Source organism: Equus quagga, chromosome 2 (assembly GCF_021613505.1).
Source record: "Equus quagga isolate Etosha38 chromosome 2, UCLA_HA_Equagga_1.0, whole genome shotgun sequence".
In the NCBI taxonomy this organism is placed as follows: Eukaryota; Metazoa; Chordata; class Mammalia; order Perissodactyla; family Equidae; genus Equus; species Equus quagga.
In genome coordinates, this window is record NC_060268.1 from 110,521,820 (window position 1) to 110,540,691 (window position 18,872).

General features: G+C 48.1%; 1 protein-coding gene across 1 annotated transcript in view; it reads left to right on the forward strand.

The window, feature by feature from the left end:
- The first annotated feature begins 726 nt into the window (after positions 1-726).
- EDARADD (EDAR associated via death domain) overlaps positions 727-18,872 on the forward strand; it is a 61,057-nt gene continuing 42,911 nt past the window's right edge. Inside the window, exons 1-3 of the mRNA XM_046655091.1 lie at positions 727-1,221; positions 10,550-10,608; positions 14,623-14,662. Of these exons, the coding sequence (XP_046511047.1) occupies positions 1,191-1,221; positions 10,550-10,608; positions 14,623-14,662 (130 nt within the window). The 5' untranslated portion in view covers positions 727-1,190. The remainder of the gene's footprint in view (positions 1,222-10,549; positions 10,609-14,622; positions 14,663-18,872) is intronic.

Below are 18,872 nucleotides of genomic sequence, written 5' to 3' on the forward strand. Positions count from 1 at the left end.
TTCCCCAGAAACCTTCCATCTAGAAGGTTTTGCTCTCTTTAGACACCCGGCAGGACCCTCTTCTCTGAGCCTCTTGCTGCTTCCATGGCACATTGCAGAGAATAGGACGCTAATCCACGGGCTTCAGGACTACCAAACAGATGGGGAGAGGCACGAAGCCAGCGCCCCCTCACCAAGAGGGTATGTAACATTCGCTGCTTTCCCGCATTTCTCAGAGCTGAGCTTTTAGCCAGAGGTGTTCCTTTATCATAAATTGCTTTCAAACCCTATTAAATTTCACTCGCCTGTAACCTTTGTATAATTTATGATTGATGATAGGTTTAATTAGAGTATAACCATCTTAAATATACTCTTAGTAACCGATTCCAATCTGTGCTCACGTAAGTAAGTGGTATAAAAATCCCTTTTAATAAACCTCAGGGTTTTTTAAGGACCAAGTCAGCATTTCCAAGAGAACCCCAAGCTCTTTTTCTAGAGAGGCTGGGAGTATCCAGTGTCTTCTTTTCACCGCTTTGCGTAGCACTTACCCTGGAGGTCAAGTAGTAACCAATGCCAAAGAAAATCAAAATAGACATGATTAGCGTGTGCCATCATGCAGCGGCATACTCTGCCTAAAGATCAGGAAATTGTTTAAATATCAGATCGCCGGCAGGCATCTCAGCCCAGACCTGTGTACGGAGAGTTGTGTCCCGGCTGAGGGCGTGTTTAGGGAGTCAGGAAAGCGACGCGCGACCGCAGCCGGGTTCTGAGGCTAATAATTCCTTCGCAGCCCGTCTCGGGCTGCGATCGCGTGAGCTCCGCGCTGGGACCTGCCCAGGGGGACCCGGGCGCGCGGCAGGAAAGACGCCCGCGCTGGGCGCTGGGGAGGCCCCGGGCACCCAGGGGCCCCAGCCCCGGCCCACGGCACCCCGGCTCCCGCCCTGCGCCTCTGGAGGGAGGGACGGAGGGACGCGCGGAGAAGGGGTTTTGCTAATTGCCAGAGCAGGAAGTGAGCGCGAGGAAGAAGCTGCGGAGAGCCGGGGAGGAAGAGGAGGTGGAGGAGGACGTGGAGGAGGAGGAGGAGGAGGAGGGGCGCGCAAAGCCGGCGTGGTGTGCTGCGGCCGCGTCGGCACAGCGCGACTTTCCGTCCCAGCCGCCCCGCTCTCCTCCCCTGTCCTGGCTCGGGCGCTCGTCGGCACCAGCCCGCCACGATGGCTTCTCCGGACGACCCTCTGCGCGCAGGTAAAGTGACACCGCGCCGCGCCCTCACCCGGAGCGGGGACCGCAGGCCGGGAGCACGCGAGGCGCCCTCGGCCGCGGCGGGGCTGTCGGGGCCAAGCCTCCCGCGATCCCCGAGGGGCGTCCCGGACGACCCTGGACCCCGGCGCCCGACCCGGGTCCGCGCGGGGCCCAGCAGGGGACAGCAGCAGCGCCCGGGCCCCGAGGGGGCGGCGCGAGTTCTTCCTGCGAGGGGCTGCCCATCACCGGGGGCGCGTTGGCCCCCTGCGCCCCCCACGGCTCCCTGGCCTTCGTCCCCTGACGCGTGCTTAAGACGCTCCTTCCCTCTTCCAACTCTGTGGCCCCAGCCGCTTTGTTCTGGACCTCGGATGCCAGGTTAAAACAAGTCCCTCTGGCAGTAAAGAGTGCAAGGGGTGGATTTCATTTTTTCCTTCCAGGCTCTCCCTTTCTCCCTACTCACGTGCCTTCTCTTCTCTCCTCTTCTCTCCTTATTTCACTTCTATCAAATGGTTTTCTTCTAAATATTGGTCTTGTGAGCTATTTAAAAAACTGGTATCCGCAAAACCAAGAGGCTGCTCCCACCTGTGGGATCCCACCTGTACAGGCCTTTGATTACAATGGCCTCTAGTTCTATGCTTATTTTAAAATATTGTGTTTGTGCCTGAGGCCAGAATCTAGATTTTTCTTTAATCTCTCACTTGAATTTACAATCCACCTCAGACTTCACCTTCCAGGAGTTCTCTGTCCTTGCTCTCCCATTGCCTAGGCTGGCTCCTTGCTGAATGTTTGTTGATCGCACAAGTGAATGAATGATGTATCCCCCACAGCACACTGGAGCTTTTCCTAGTCTTGTTGAGGCTGGAAAGGCTCGGGAGAGAACCACATATACAGATACAGAGCCGCATTGAACTGCTTAAATAAACGTGTTTCCTATTTTATTTCTTGGGCTTGGGCAGGGGCCGTTTGAATGGTCCATCCTTAATTTGTGGCTTTTGCAGCTAGAAGAAGGAGACAAAGTGTTTGGAGAAGTGTGTGGGTCAGAAGACAACTAAATTGGCATTGTGATATGCTGGGTTTGGGAGAGTTTCCTGGAGATTTTATTTAAAGATATAAATTCTTCCTTAAGTGGGGCATGGTAAACATTTTATGGATTGGAGATGGAAAATAACTTGTCTGGATATCCTTCCCTCCCTCCATACCCATTGTTTGGAAAAACAGCAGGGGCAGTGAAGGAGAAAGCCTCCCCCTCCCCCTCCCCTCTCTCACCTCCACCTCCTCTTCGAGAACCTAACTGACAAGGTGCCAAGAGGTGTTAGGACAGATTCTAGTAAAAGTGGTCTCAGATCTCATTAAGTGATGATGGTGAGGGGGATTCAGAAAGATCCTGATAGGGATCCATCGAATGGGGATAAATGTAAACTCGCTTGGGCCCCCCGAAATCAATGGCATCAGAGAAGGTGGGGCCTGGGAAACACAGCTTAATAGCAACACAGTGTATAAAAAGCCTCAGTGAGTCAATAGTGTGATGAGGCCACCGGGGCATCAAAGATAATCTTAGATAACGGTCATAACGCTACAGATCTAGAATTGCGGTGATGGTACTTTTAGTCTGCTTGGCCCAGCCAAAGCGGATGCTTACAACCTGGAACAAATGGGCAACCTGGAACAAAGAGACTTGGAAATCCCAGCACCTGTGGCATGATGTGAGAACTGAGGATGTGATGGCAGGAGGGTGTCATTTGGAAGGAATCTGTCTCCTTGACTTTACGAGATGGAAACCACACCTCTAGGTGAACTCTTTTTGGCTTCCTACAAAGAAAAGAGAAGCCTCCTAAGGTAGAGATCTCCTTGTCACGTCTCCTGGAGATGTTGAAGGACATATCCAGGCATCTGAAAGGTGTCCCACTCTGGAGCTCTATCAATAAGATGAGAGTTCCTCCATTTAAAAAACACTTGAAAATGACTTTCCCTTTCTAGAATTCCATTTAGTTTCTGTAACCTCCGGGACACTCTCCCTCCCCCTTCTATTTCTGTAAAGAAGCCACAGATGGTGCCAACATGTGGAACTTGTTAGATAGAGTGTTCACTTCTCCACCCCAGACCAAGTTACCATACTCTCTAGCCCGATTTCCTACCCTCACCTCCCAGCTGGTGTTTTCACACCACTCTTGCCTTCTACCAACCCATTCACCAAAAGGTGGCCACAGTGAGCTTTTAAAAACAAACCAGATCCTGTCATTCCTCTACTTAGAAACCTGCACTAACTCTCCGACAAATCCTCAGTCCTTAAGTGGTGTCCCCATTCTCCACATCCATCTCTACGTATCCCTTCAACGGACTGGTGCCTGTTCAGTCCCCACCTCTCTGCGCTGCAGCCACACTGCCTCCTTGTGTTTCCTCGAGAGCCCTTGTACCACCTGCCTCCTGGCCTTTGCACAGGTTGTTCCCACTGCCTGCAAGGCTCCCTTCGCCTCCCTCCACTCCAGTTACCTCCTTTACCTCCTCCTTATCCTTCAGATTTCAGCTCAAAAGCGATGCAGATCAAGCCCCACATTATACACTCTTGGCGCACCCTGTACCTCTCCTTTCTATCCGTTGTCACCGTTTGTAGCTGTGAGTATTTCACCAGTCTCTCTCCCCCATTAGACTACGCTCTTGGACCGAGTGCATGTCTGTTTAGCTTGGCAGCTTATCTTGAACACCTGGCGCAGTAGCCAGCACATAGTAAGCCCTGGCTAAGTACTGTCACCTCAGGGAAGGCATGAAAGATATAAATTTTAAGCACATATGCTTCAAACTGTAGACAGAAAAAGCTCTTCCCATATTGGCATCTTAGGAACTTATTCAAGTTAGATATGTTAACTGAGTTTACCTTGTAAAATTTTTTTTTAAAAAAGATGTTTGTATATCCACATGCATATAACAAAGGTGTATATATATTATTACACTATGTTATGAGCTTAATTTTAAATAACAACTTTTTACACTAAGAAAATTTACAAGACTGTTGAGGTCTCATGGAAGGAAAATAGTCGTGCTGGTTACAGAGTAGCTGTCTCAGGCTGTCTCTACCACTGATAAACAATGTAACACAGAATAAGTCGGAACTGTCTGTCAAATGTGAATAAAATCTGGTTCATGTTCATACAGATATTCAAAGCAGAAATAAAGAAAGAGGCTTTGAAAGTCTGGGTTGGGGAGGTGGTACAATTCGTTGCTTCATTGCAATGAGCGAAGTGCCCACGGCCATGGAACGCATCAACGTATGTTCTCTCTTTGTTCCCAAGGACTGGTTGGCACGCACAACGAGCCTTCTCCCTGGGGGCCCTGGCCCAAGAGACCAGGTCAGGACAGCCCCTTAGGTGGCATGTTACTTGTCACCCAGCCTCCGAGCCCTCCTGAGTGCTTAGATGGGTCCGAGGCGGCAACCTGCCCTCCTCGCTGCTCCAGTAGCACTGGGAGCAGAAGCCAGGACTCAAGGAGAACCACTTCAAGGAGCACCCTTATTTGAAAGGCTGGACCAGCCAATTCTTTCTCCAAATCCACCAGAGAGTAATGGCAGTCTGGTTTTCCTTTCTCCCCTCCTTCTTCCCTCTTTTCTTCCCCTCCCTGTGGGGTTTTCCAATGCCCACTTCATTTCTTTTCCTTTCTTCTAATGCCTCTGTTTTCCAAGTTTTCTTCTTTCATCCCTTTGTTTCGTCTCTTCCTCTTCCTCCCCTGCCCTCACCCTTCTTTGGTCTGATCCCCTCTGTAGGGCCAGGCCCTGACTGACACACTTAATTAAATTCACGCTCAGCCACCCTCCGGAGAAGTCACTCTAGGAGGGCTCCTTCTTGATCCCTGGTCCTTTCTCAGCTGATTCAGCTCCTGCTCTGAGGTCAGAGGGTGACAGAGTGGGGTTGCTGCAAAGGACAGAGAAGAAGATAAATTAGACAGTATGTCAGCACTGCCACACAGCATTTCTGCTGTTCTGAAAGCTTTTGTAATCTCGAATATGGTTAGGACTCTAGGGTTTCTTTATAATAACTAATAATGTATAATAACAGCTGTAGGTCGAAAGAAAAGCTGTGGTACAATAAATAATAATAATAACAAATCAAAATAAATTCACTCTGAAATCACAAGTTAAAAGAATTGCCTTTAATTCTTCACTAGAAAGCACAAAAAGCCCACTCTTGGCTCACGAAGCTTGAGGAAGCCAGGAAGCTCTGACAAGCTTTCCTCTTTGTTTTCTCTGAAAGGTCATCTTTAGAGGAAATCTTTGAACTTCCTTTGAGAAACTATCTCTAGGAACTGTTGGCCCTTATCTAATGTGACTAATAAAGGGAGGTGTCAGAACGTGACAGTGCAGCTCTTGGGCAACTCAGCAGTGTCTGTGTTGGCTACTACTCGAATATTCTTTCTGGAGAGGCTGCTGGCTGCAGTGCACGGTTCCCAGGCGCTCCTGGAGAGGTTCGGAGTCAGTAGATGAGGAGATTTGGCTCTTCGAGTGGTTGATGAGTGGATGAGATTTTGAATTTAGAGTTGATGCTGGAATGGTTAAGGCTCTGGGGATTTTGGATGAATGTATTTTGCATTTGGGATGGATGTGAATTTGGGGGGTCAAAGAGTGGGCTGTTAGGGGTTGAACTGTGCCCCCTCCAAAATTTGTGTTGGCATCCTGACTCCCAGTACCTCAGAACATGACCTTATTTGGAAATAGAGTCTTTCCAGGTGTATTCTAGCTGAAGTGAGGTCATTGGAGTGGGCTCTCGTCCAGTATGGCTAGTGCTCCTATAAAAAGGGGAAATTTGGACACGGAGACTCCCCCAGGAGACTCTGTCAGGTGGGCAGTGTGTGAACCACTTCTAGAACCCTGGAGGTAGTGGAAAACAGGTCAATTTTGAAGCCAGAAAGTCCCAGATGCAAATTCTGGCTCTTCCATTACCCCGTGACCTTGGGCACTCAGTATATAAAAAGGAGGACACTGCATTTCTTAGGGTTACTGTAAGGATGAACTGAGACTGTGTGTAAACCATGCAGCACGGAGCGGGGGGGGGGCGCACTAGGTAAGTGGGAGTTCTAATTGTCATTGGAGATGAAAGTGCTGTGGACCCGGGCGTCCTTTGTCATAGTAACCTTCAGCCTGAAGATGCCCTTTGACCTGTGGGGCCACTACTTCTCACCGCTTGTGGACTTTTAAAGCTGGAAAGGCATGGGGAGGCTCTCTGTTTACTCCCGAATGTTACAGGTGAGGGACTTGAGGCCCAGAGAAAGAAGTGACTGTGCAACCCGCCTAGGTTGCTGTCACCTGAGGCCTCTGAGAGCCAGGCCAGGTGCCTTCTCTAGGGGCAGTGCTGCATCAGTTCACTGTGGGTTTCTCTCGTGCCTTTTGAGGAACTCTCCAGAAGATGCTCACCTGAATTAAACATCATTCTCACTGCCACCAGTGAGATCCCCTTGGGCAGTTGCCAGCTAATTTGGGGTGTTCTGTGCGTCGCTTAGAGTGACCGATCCAGGAGAGTGGAGACAGCTTAGGGAGAAAAGCATCTCCCGAGACATTAAAACCACAGCCACGAGCAGGAGGAAGGTCTCCAGCCAGCACTGGCGCAGCTGCTGGTTTTGCCACCTCAGAGCCCGCATGATCCCCCTTTCTGCTTCAGCCCCCATGTCCCATCTGAGATCAGAGCCTCACCTGGGGACTCAGGCTGCTGTTACCTGGGACCTGTACAAGTAAACATTTTGAAGCTTCTAAATGAAGGATTTGACTTCATATTGTAAACATGCAGCTCCGAGAGCTCTCAGAAATACTTCAGGACAACTTCCTGCTTCTAGACCCGTCTCAACCAGGATGGGCTTCCTCCAGATAATCTCTTCGGTACACAACAGTCCGGGCCTGTGAGAACAGAGACAGCCCTGTGTGAACAACAACAACTGCCAGGGAGCTGGGGGGGTCGACAGAGCACATGGGCCCCGCGCGGGCCTGGGTCCCTGAGCGCGTTGGGATAGCACGTGAGGAAGAACCGCGTCTGCAGCCTGATCGATATCAGAGGCTGATGCGGTCACAGCCACTTGAATGAGAGTAAAAAAGACCTGAAGTGCCGCCAATCCCTGTTCTAAACAGGTAGCCTTTCCCAAGTGCCCTCTCACTGTGCCGTCAAGCTTCAGACACCAAAAAACCTAAATTCCGTGTGCCCTTCCCACCTTAAGTTCCATTTATTGTCAGAGATTTCAGACCAAAGCGAGAGACTTTGCACCTCCAGACCCTGTGGTCCCCTGTCTGCATCTTCCTGTTCGCCTCATAACCCTGTGAGACGTGCTCAGTTCTGTCACAGAGCTCCGTCAGAGTCTGACGGGGAGTGCGAGTTCATCCAGCCTGGTGGTTCCCAACCTGGCCTGACCAGAGGAACGATGCTCAGCTGAGGGTGGGAACCAGATACCTGGGCCCCCTCGTGTTGCAGAGGAAGAGCCTGAGGCTGCACACGCTTATGGGAGTCCTCCAAGGTCCCAGTGCTGGCTTGTCCAAGGCCAGACCTCCGGTCTCAGAGGCGGGCCAGTGAGGACTCAGGCGTCCTCCAGCCGAGCCCCGTGTGTCTTCCTTTTTCCTGCACTATTGGCATCCTTGCTGCCATTTTTGGTGGAATCCTTGCTTTCCCAGCCATCTCCTCCATTTTTCTCTGCTTTGTCTTTTTTCTTGCTGTCATACGAATTCTTCTGTAAGAAACAGATCTAACTTGTCCTAAACATAGTGGGCAGCATCTGCACAGGATACTCTCTGAGTTATTTAGAAACCCCCCACTCCTCCCGTACCCCAGCACTCCAAGTCCTTCAGAGCCCATTGACCTGAAATCCCGTTGTTGTCGATACCTGTAAAATACCACACCCCTGGGGGAGGTAATGTTTTAAAGTATATCATCCAGGTACACTTCAGTGAAGATGAGATCGTTGGGATGAGGCTGTGATAGGAGGAGGAAAGAAGCGACTTGAGGCTACTTAGTGGTGACTCTGACCATCTCTCCCAGCCAGGAAGCAGAATGGGAGAAGTATGGAAAGGAAAAACTAGAAAACCGAATGCAGGTGCATCTGGCTGGACCTATTTGAAGTACACTAGTGTGTCATATTCTTTCTTGTCTCTAGGCCTTTGTCTATGTTGTTCCCTCTGCTGAGAATGCTTTTCCCTCCCTGACCCCCTCTCCTGGCTAGCTTCAACTCAGCCTTCCAGACTCAGATATCAGTTCCTCTGCAGGCTCTTCTTGACCTCTTCCACCCCACCTCCCTACACACCAGACGGGGCATGAGCTCTTCCTGTGTATTTCCATATCATTCTGCACTTCTACTGTCTTAACACTAAATGCTCTATATTATAATTACCTGTTACTTGGGCAGCAGGAGTTCTGCAAACTCAGCATGGAGTTAGCAAAACATTTGTTACTTTCTTTCTTTCTTTCTTTCTTTTTTGAGCAAGATTAGCCCTGAGCTAGCTACTACCAATCTTCCTCCCCTTGCTGAGGAACACGGCCCCGAGCCAACGTCCATGCCCATCCTCCTCCACTCCATACGTGGGATGCCTAGCACAGCATGGCTTTTGCCAAGCGGTGCCATGTCTGCACCTGGGATCCGAACCGGCGAACCCTGGGCTGCCGAGAAGCAGAATGTATGAACTCAACTGCTGTGCCTCCGGGCCGGCCCCGTTCTTATTTTCTTTACTTGATTTAAATCCAAATCTGAGTTTATATTCCACTGGGCTGGCAGGAAATTCCACTTCAGTCAAAATTGGAGCCCTGGCCCCCTCCTTCGGGTCACGTAGGAATCAGAGAGGATGATGTGGTGCTTGGAAAACAGGGCTGGGCCTTGACTTTTTAGTGCCTTGGAGTAGGCATTGATGTCCTCATTGTCCACCCTTGAGAAGACCCTTGAGATCCAGCAGCCCTCCGTTTCTGTGCCAGACACGAATGACGGCCGTCTTTCTGGGGCTGGGAACCCTGGGACCCAGGGGTTAGCGCCCTCTGTGCGTTCCCCAATGTGATCTTGCACCTCTGGGCTCTGCCAGGGACCAGGGCACAGTCCCCACTCATGAAGCTGCAGACATCTATCCCCTGCTCCCTTGGAGGTCACCTCCTTTAATCTCTCCAGTGACTGTGGGCTGTCGTAAAACAAACAAAGAGGTGTTCCCTTCACAGTTTCTCCTATGGCTGTTGGCAGCATGTGGAACGCCCATTTCCAGGTGGGAAACGTCTAGGGAGAGCAAACACAGTATCTCAATAAACTGTCCTACTGTGCTTGTTTGGGTCCCCAAAGGCATTCCCAGGACCTAGCACCTTGTCCACAGCATGGACTTAACGAGGATTTGGGAAAAAAATGAAAGTTGAATCTTGGCTGGCCCTAGGGTTTTGCAGGTTGTGCACTGCACAAATCTAGAAGACCCCACTTAAACAGATCTGGTTCTTTATTAAGATAGTTTTCTGGCAGATATTTTGTAAAGTGTCTTGGAAAGGGAGGCTTTTTTTTCTAATTTGTACAAATTCATAAGATGTAGTGGTGGCCTGTACCTTCTTCTGTATTTCCTCATTAACTTCCTTAAATGCAACAAATGGTAAAACGTAAGAAGCAAAATATTGAGATATCAAAACCACTTTCTGGGGGCCAGCCCAGCGGCACAGCAGTTAAGTGCGCACGTTCCACTTCGGCGGCCTGGGGTTCACTGGTTTGGATCCCAGGTAGAGACGTGGCACCACTTGTCAAGCCATGCTGTGGTGGGTGTCCCACATATAAAGTAGAGGAAGATGGGCACAGATGTTATCTCTGGGCCAGTCTTCCTCAGCAAAAAGAAGAGGATTGGCAGCAGATGTTAGCTCAGGGCTAATCTTCCTCAAAAAAAAACCCACTTTTTGTTTGATAAAGATACTGTGAGGTATTTTTGACTTTATTGATTCACATGAGCCACATTCAGAGGCTTAATATTTTAAAATGATAAATATGAATTGTAGAAGAGTAGAAAATAAGGAAAGAAGTCCGAATTAAATCATTCCTGTTCAAAGTTATGATCAAATCTAATATGCAAATGAGTTGTTAATATCATGGCTGCATGATTTGTGGCTGTTTGTAACTATGGGTATTTGTAGATATTTGTAAGTAAACTGAAAATATGGTGTTTTTAAAAACAAAATTTATATCAATCTCTTTCTTGATGAAATCTGAACCCACTCCTTCTTATTTTGTCTCCACTAATGATTGAAAGTGTGTTTTTCTCCAAGCTTACTAGGGTAGCTCGCATCTCTGTGAAGACGGTTATCAAAGGATGCATTTGTGCTCTTAAATTGAACAAAATCCTCTCCTTTTTATTTTCTCACAGAGCATATGGCAAAGGAGCCAGTGGAGGACACGGACCCCAGCACTTTATCCTTTAACATGGTAGGTTACAAATTTTACATGAATGGTGACGACTCTTGTTTTTCCTCCTTTCCCTTTATTTCTTGACATTTTTATTACTCAGTATGTACATGAAGATCAGAAAGCCCAAAATGAGATTTTCCCAAGTTAAATTTCTTTATCATGATATTATCTGTGATGTAATAAATTTTGGGCTTCTCCAGACTAAAAATGGGGTTAGCCTCTGTCCTTGTTTTGCACGTATGAGAAGTGATCTTCTTAGATTGACGTGAGGTCTTTGTCTACTTGTTTTTTTAAGATTGGCACCTGAGCTAACAACTGTTGCCAGTCTTCTTTTTTTTCTAAAGATTGGCACCTGAGCTAACAACTGTTGCTAATCTTTTTTTTTTTCTTCTTTTTCTCCCCAAATCCCTCCAGTACATAGTTGTGTATTTTTAGTTGTTGGTCCTTCTATCTGTGGTATGTGGGACACCGCCTCAGCATGGTCTGACAAGTGGTGCTGTGTCTGCGCCCATGATCCAAACCGGTGAAACCCTGGGCCGCCGAAGGAGAGCTGGCGAGCTTAACCTCTCGGCCACAGGGCCGGCCCCTACTTGTCTACTTTTAATACTATCTGTCTATTTTTAACTACCCCTTCTTCAGAATTCAAAATACTGGGCTACCTTATGGGAATTGAGTGTGGCCTCTGTGCCAGGTGGGCACATGCTATTGACTGACCTCTGTTACCAGGTCAGTCCCTGCAGCCAGCCCACGAGGTAGGCCCTGCCTGTTTCACAGCTGAGGAACTGAGGCCCAGGGGCTGAGGCAAGTTGCCCAGCTTGGAAGCAGCCTGGGTGGGGTTCAAGCCCAGCAGCTGGCTTCAGACCCCTGCCGCGCCCTCCCGGAACCCCCTGTGGGGTGTCTGTTGCTTTTAGGTGTACCAGAGAGTCACACACGCTGTTTCTCATCCTCCGGATAGCCTCTGAGGTGGCGGGGCAGGTGCCTTTATCCCCATTCTACAGAGGAGGAAACGGAGGGTAGCTCATTTGTATAAAATCACCCAGACTGGAGCCCTGCTCTGCTCTTACTTGTGACCAAGTAAGCGCCTTTGACAAAGCTACATGTGTCACTATGCAGATAGTGTAAGACATAGTCCTTTTCTTCAGAATGTTTGGAGGATGGGATCTACTGAGTCATGAAAAATTCTGATTAATTTAGTTAGAATGACATCAAATACACTTAACAATATAATTAATTGAAATGTCTTCAAGGCTTTGGTGATTCACAAGGCCCGTCAGTGTGTTGAAGACCTGCGGTGTGAGTTTTGTGTCCTGTAGTTACCACTGCACGGGTTGCTAAGTGTGGACCGCGTAAGGGGTCAAGCTTTAACACACAGTGGGATTCACATGGAAGACTCCATCTCTTAACTCTCATCAACACAGAACGCACAGGGACGCTGTGGTCGCTTTTATGATCCCCTCAGGTGTAGTCTATTACTAAAGCCTTTGGTTTCTATAAAGTGTTACTCAGTTCGCCCTTCCTGGGCCCCACTGGTGACTGGTCTCCCACTCACTTCCCAGATGCCAGGCCCTCCCTCCCTCTGAGCCGTGCTCCTTACTGCTCACCTGGAGTTGGGCTCCCTTTAATCACTTCTCTGCTCTGGGCACAAAGGGATTTTTCTGAAGCTTTCCTGTATTAGTTTGCTAGGACTGCCATAACAAGGTACCACAAACTGAGTGTCCCGGCTGTGGAGGCCGGGAGTCTGAAATCAAGCTGTCGGCAGGGCTGTGCTCCCTCTGGGACCCTTAGGGATCTCTTCTCGCCTCTGGTGGTTGTTGGCAGGCCCTGGTGTTCTGTGGCTTCTCGCTGCACCACTCCATTCTCTCTTCCTTGGCACATGGTCGTCTTCTCCCTGTGTGTCTATGTCTCGGTGTCTCTTCTTCTCTTATAAGGACACCAGTCATTGGATTAAGGGCCTGCTCTGTGTACGACCTCATCTTAACTAGTTACATCTGTAACAACCCTCTTTCCAAATGAGGTCCCATTCGGAGGTACTCGGGGTTAAGACTTCAGTGTATCTTTTCTGGGGACAAAATTCAACCCATAACATGGCTGCTTCTCCCAGGAGTAAATGTATACTCTTTGACAGTGCAGAGGAGGTCCCCGTGGCCTTATCTCAACATCCCCCTGAGTGTGTAGCTATTTGCTGCTCCTCAAATCCCCGACGCCTTCTCACCTTCCTGGATACTGATAACGCTGTTCCCTCCAGCGAGGAAAATCTCCCTGCTCCCTCACTTACTGAACTCCTCCGGAGCCTCTCCTCTCCGTTCTAGCACGCCCTGATCCGTGAAGCCTTCTTTGCCTTGCCCTGGGACCTTCAGGTGCTCCCTTCTTCACAGCCCAATCCTTACTTTTTATCACGCTGTGCTGGAATTGTTTGCTTGTCTGTGTTCCTACAAGACATCTCCCCACAGGCAGAGCTGGGCATGAGGCAGGCGGCAGGAGATGTTCGATGAGCCAGCCAAACTTCCCGAGAACCTAGAATGGCACCCCACTGAAATCCCTTGCCTCACTTCCAGGGTCTTCCATGCAAACTGGCTCCATCATTTCATATCTAACCCTGTCTTCCTCTTTCCTCCTCCAACGTGCGTCTCTGCTTCAGGCTGACCCGTCTCCTACACTTCCCATTCTTCGAACCACCTGGCCTTGCTCCTCTGTGTTCGCCATCTGCAATTACCAGCCTTCTGTCCCTCAGTCATCTGAGTCCTGGGCGTCCTCCAGGCCTAGCTCGGATGTCAATCTCTCCGGGAAACTTGCACTTTCTCTAGCTTGTTTGTTCATTCATGCAGACTTTTGGTAGATGTTTGATCAACACTGTGTCAAAATCTGGGAATGCAAAAATCATAGCCCCTTCTCTTGAAAAACTCCCAGTCTAGCTGAGGAAACACACAAGTACTTTAAAAAGTGCCTGCTGAGTGTCAAGGTGCAGGTGTGTTTTCCAGGCTCTGGGGAGCAGAGCATCGGGAAGGATTTAGCCTGGAGGAGAACTATTTGACTTTTAAGTTCTCTGTGATTGATGAGTGATTTCTTTTGTGGAAAGGGGTTGGAGGCTCCTAGAAGTCTGAAACTTTATAGCCCAGCTCCAAAGAAACTCCAAGAAAAGGCATTGAAAACAAAATCCTTGGTTCCAAGTTTGTTTTCCTCCTCTGTCAAAGGAAGACATGGGTGAGACCTACAGGAAAGTTGGAAGGTGCAGCTTTTTCAAGTTGGAGAACAGTGGACCCAAAGGCCCAGATGGGGTGGATATGGGATTAGGGAACAGGATAGGGAAATTGGGCACACTTTCACTCCTCTCTTGGAAGTCTTCAGAGATGACTATATTGCTTTGTCTGAAATAGAAGTTTCCAGAACATTAGATACCTGCGTGTAAATACCAACAAAGAAACATGTGAGTGTGAGAGTATTTGCTATTTTGAATTCCCTGAACAGTACTGCCCTCACCTAATGCATTGGGGAACTGTACATAATTGTGTATCATGAGTGACCGATTTGTAGAGCTTCGTGCAATCAGTAGGATGGTCACCTTTTCAATCCTGTCCCAGCCAACCCGGGCCAGAGCTCTACAGTACTGAGTACTGCTCAGAGCACACGCTGTTGACCTGCATGAACGTCACAGAAATGGTGAGAAGAACTGGGTCTATCCCCACGATTCATGAAAACAAATGCTCCTCAGTTTTGAACTGCAGGAAGTAGAAAGGGAGAATAGCACTGCAGAAAAGAGAGGAAGTGTGGTTTAGTGGTCAGAGCTGAGGAAACGAGGAAGGCTTATTCTGTTTCATGTTCCAACATTAACTCCTCATCAACCTTGATTCCATTTCTCTAAACTGAAAATAAAAACAAACAATGGGTCAGGCCTATTGATAAGTCTAAGGCTAAAAACTTGCAAGGTTTTGAATTAAAATCATGACTTTGTCAAGACAAAGCTTTCCTTTCACTTTGATCTTATAATTGACTATGGTGTTTAAAAATAACTCTCTCTTTTGTTGGTTTCTACAGTCAGACAAATATCCCATTCAAGATACAGGACTCCCTAAAGGTATGTACAGTTACTATAACTACTTGAACTTGTGATTATTTTCATATCTTGAACAAAGCACTAGTCAAAGTAATTTTTCATTATTTAAAATTGTAAAACAGACACCAAAAATTGAGTTCATGGCTTGTTTATGATTATCTCAGGCATGACTTTCTTATCAAAATCTATAAGTTTTTTTGTCACAAATTATACATGCAATTCCTCTGGGGTTTTTAACGTGAATAAAGTGAAGGTAGCCAGGACTCCGGGTTGCAGGTGACAGAAACCTAACTCGAATTAAAGAAAGAGGGGAGGGACTTATCAGCTTGGGGTCCTTGGATGCGGCTAGGTACAAGCATTTCAGTGATGTCTCAGGCTCACTCTCTCTCTCATGGCTCTGTCATCTCTGTTGGCTCCTTTCTCAGGCAGACTTTCCCCACAGGGCGGGAAAGGTGGTTGCCAACGCCTCCAGCTTTACTTGGTGCTGCTCAAGATGGCGGAGAAAGAGGGTGCCTTTCCTCCAGCGCCCATAGCACAACGTTAAGGACAGTTGTGCTATGAACAGTTTGGTCATGTGGCCATCCCTGAAATCAGTTGTCATCAGGAGGATGGAGGACTTTGGCCAGGAACGAGCCTTAATGTTGGGTGGGGTCGGGTATGGAGTCAGTTCCACGTGAACCGCGGGAAAAAGGGTTCTGTTACTAGACGAAGGGCCGAGGGATGCCTGTCAGGCCCCAAAGCAAGAGCAGCTATCTTTTACAAAAACCCATAGACTAATGTTTTAGGCCTGATGCAGACCATAAAGGTGGCTAGGCCTTAGCCTTTCGTAATTTCCTCTGTGGGGCAGTCTGCAAGGCTGTATCCATTATGGAGGCCAACCTGCTGGTTGTCACATTGTGCTCTGCAGACAACATAGAGAGGAGGGTTTGGATGGGATGGGCATGGGGAACAATCAGATCTGACCAGCTTCAGAGATGCCCGCCCCGCTGCCCCCTCAAGAAGTAGGACTTCCAAGCATAGCTAACATGGGTTTCCTGGCAGTTCTTGTGGTCTGGGTACTCACAGGGTCACTGGCCTGGCGGACTGGGAGTTCCCTGTCAGGGCCAGCTGTGATTAAGCCCAGTGTTCTGCCAAGTCTTCCCTCCCCTCCATTCCCTATTCACCAGACTCTTCTCCCTGCTCCTGAAATCACACCATGAGTGCGTGTCCTGGGAGTGGCAGTGATGGAGGGAAAAGAGGCTGAAGGCCAGGTTTGAGCCCAAATCATGGCTGTACCAGGGGAGGCTTCTGGAAGCTCACTTCCTCCTTTCCCCTCTCCATGAATGACTTCTAGGTGTCCTGAATCCCCCAACCTGTGATTCTCTAGTTCAGCAAGAAAGTGGGAGGTGCAAGCGAGGCAGCCAGGGAGGGGTGGGAGGCAGGCTTGGGTGGTGCTCCTTAGACGTCAGTGTGCCGTGAAGAGTCATCTGGGGGGGCGTGTACGAGGGACCGATTCGGGCCCTGCTGTTCCAAAGTCATGAAGTGGTGGGTCTGAGGTCAGGCCCAGCAGCTGTGTTTTATCGCATACCGGGGTGGTTAGGACGCAGACCTCACCTTAAGAACCTGCCTAAGAAGCTTCAAGGATTTGGTGTGCCCGCCTGTGAGACATAGAGAAGAGAGAACCAAACTTCAGCCAAACCGCCCTGCTCGGCTCTGAGTGGCCTCAGCAGACGACTTCATGTCTCCGGGTCTCAGTTTCCTGTCTGCAGCACAGGGAGGACACTGCTAGCATCCACCTCCCAGGGCGCTTGTGAGACTCAATGAAATGAGTCTGGAACAGCGCCTGGCACACGGAGCGTCAGACAGGTGTGGAGGGAAACGTGGCAGAATTGTGAAAAATCAGGGTCCAGGACTGTCAGAAACGTTCCTAGCAGAGTGGCAAAAGCGGACCTGTTTTAGACAAAGCCTGAGCCACAGGGGCCCTGAGAGTGCAGTGTCATGATTCGATCTGTCTACAGATCTTTCTGTCACCCTCAAAAGTGATTTCCTGTTTTGAAAGAAAAAGATTGCTGCTTAGCAACCTGATACTACAGTAACCATACTATTGCATTTCCCCTCGAATTTGAATTTTACCAAATCTTCATTAAAATGGTGATGATTTTATAGGTAACATAACTATGAAAACCATACTCTAGATCTTTCCTGTGTCCTTATTCATGGGGAACAGCACTATTAGCACATAATTTCTTGTCTCCAAAGAAATACATGGTCTTCTATGTAATGGACGTTTCCAGAAGCTTAAAAACTTACTGCACCACTTTTATTCAGTAATATTACCAATTTAGTGTCTGCTAGTATTTTTTTTAACATACCAATGGGGCCAATATCATCATTAAACATTGTAATTTTCTCGTTGAAGTTGTTTTTAGGGAAACAAAACTAATATGAATTAGCAAAGAGACTAATTTAGAGATTTAAAAGGAAATGTAATCTAATTACATTACGTACAAATTTGGACTCTGGCATTTAAGTGAATTTGGGGGGCTACTCTATTTAATAGAAGTCATTTGTAATTAGCTTGAACAATTTCCATATGGTTGAAAAGTCCTCAGACTTTATTTTCTGAAGCCAATTAGGCGGGTTTCACAAAATCTTTCTTATACTTCTGGTTAATTCCTATTTTATTCATGGACAGTGTAAAGCTCTTCCTTAACACAGTTCAGACAGGAGTGGTTCTGAATGATGTGATTTAAATTGACTGGATCTACTGCAATCTCAGTGGTCAGCACGTTTTTGAGGTTACACGTGTTATTATACCTGTATTCTCATCAGGGACAAATGCGTAGCTTCTGCCTCAGTCAGCCAACCTCTGATTACGAGATTTCAGGGGGTCAGGCCTCTTTTATGATGAGCGTTCTGTGAGTCTGCAGCCACTAAACTCAGGATTCGTTTAAGGTTGGGGTTTATTTTGTATCACAGAATTCCTGATGTCTCTCAGAAACTGCTGGCTTGAGTTCTGAAGAGAATGTGACTCTTCACATTTTGAGAGAAAACTGTCTTTGGAAAAAGAATTCTGTGATAAGAGATTAAAATCTCATGGAACTAAATCAGTTTTAACACATCTGTACAATCTTCACCGCAAGGTGGGGAGCTGTGAGGGTAACACGTATGTACGTGAGACAACATAGGAATGGAAGTTCCTTCCTAAGGGTTTATGTTGAAAGGTGTTGAACATTTCACGTGCATATCATGTTCTTTGATTTCTGCCGGCGATCCCCGCTGTAACAGTGGAAATGCAATGGTTTTGGTTTGACTTTTAGAAGGATGAGCTGTGAAGACAGGTAGAATCCTACTCTCTGCCATCTGAAAGGTTTAGCAAAATGTTGGACAAATGAATGAACACAGTGGAATCTGAGGTAATGTTATATCTCTTGATTAAACCACCTTCCTAAAGAGTAGGTGGAAGTTCATTGAATGGCTTCTTTCAGAGCCCAGCATTGTGTATTCTGAGAAGTGAAATGAATGTCTTGGTCACTGTCAGTAATGTCTGGAACTCTGAATGGGAGAGAGTGTTCTAGTGAGGCCTTATATTGTGGCCTTACTATAGGTAGAGACATCTGTTACCTTGATTTGTATTTTGTTCATCTGTGAGGCAAGAGATTTCCAGAGTTCTTCATCCCAAAGGGGGCAACTCTTAGGCGATGGTCCAAGAGTTTGTAAAAAAAAAATGTGCAGATGGGGTCGTTTGTTGGCCAGGCCATCCAGCACTAAGATGCCTGCCCGAAGTTGGGCCAGTTGTGCTGACGCTTGGGTCCCATCCATTATCAGGGACATCCTGGTGAAGGAATGGAAAGCAGCAGCAATCCCCTGAGCTCCATCATTTATGATGGTGATGATATCATCTGTAAAGTCTACAAACTCCTATTCCTGTTCATCAGTTGATCTGAAGGGGCTCCCCAGGTAACCTAGAAATCCGGGAGAGAGGTAACCTCTTCTAGTACCATGGCATCTGGCAAGGGACTGAGGATAGGGGAGGCCATCCCTTCCTGAAGGTGGAATATGCCAGAGAGCCCAGGTTTAGCTCCATCCAGTAGCAAGAAGGCCTCAGTAGCTGTGTCAAGTTTGTATGGTGCTGCTTCCATGATCCAAAGCGTAATGGGTAGCAGGGTATGGAGGCTCACAAGCTCAGGGGCAGTGAGATCGTCTGTTTCCAAAAGAGCCCAGTAGGCGGCCAGCGATCGCTGCTCTAATG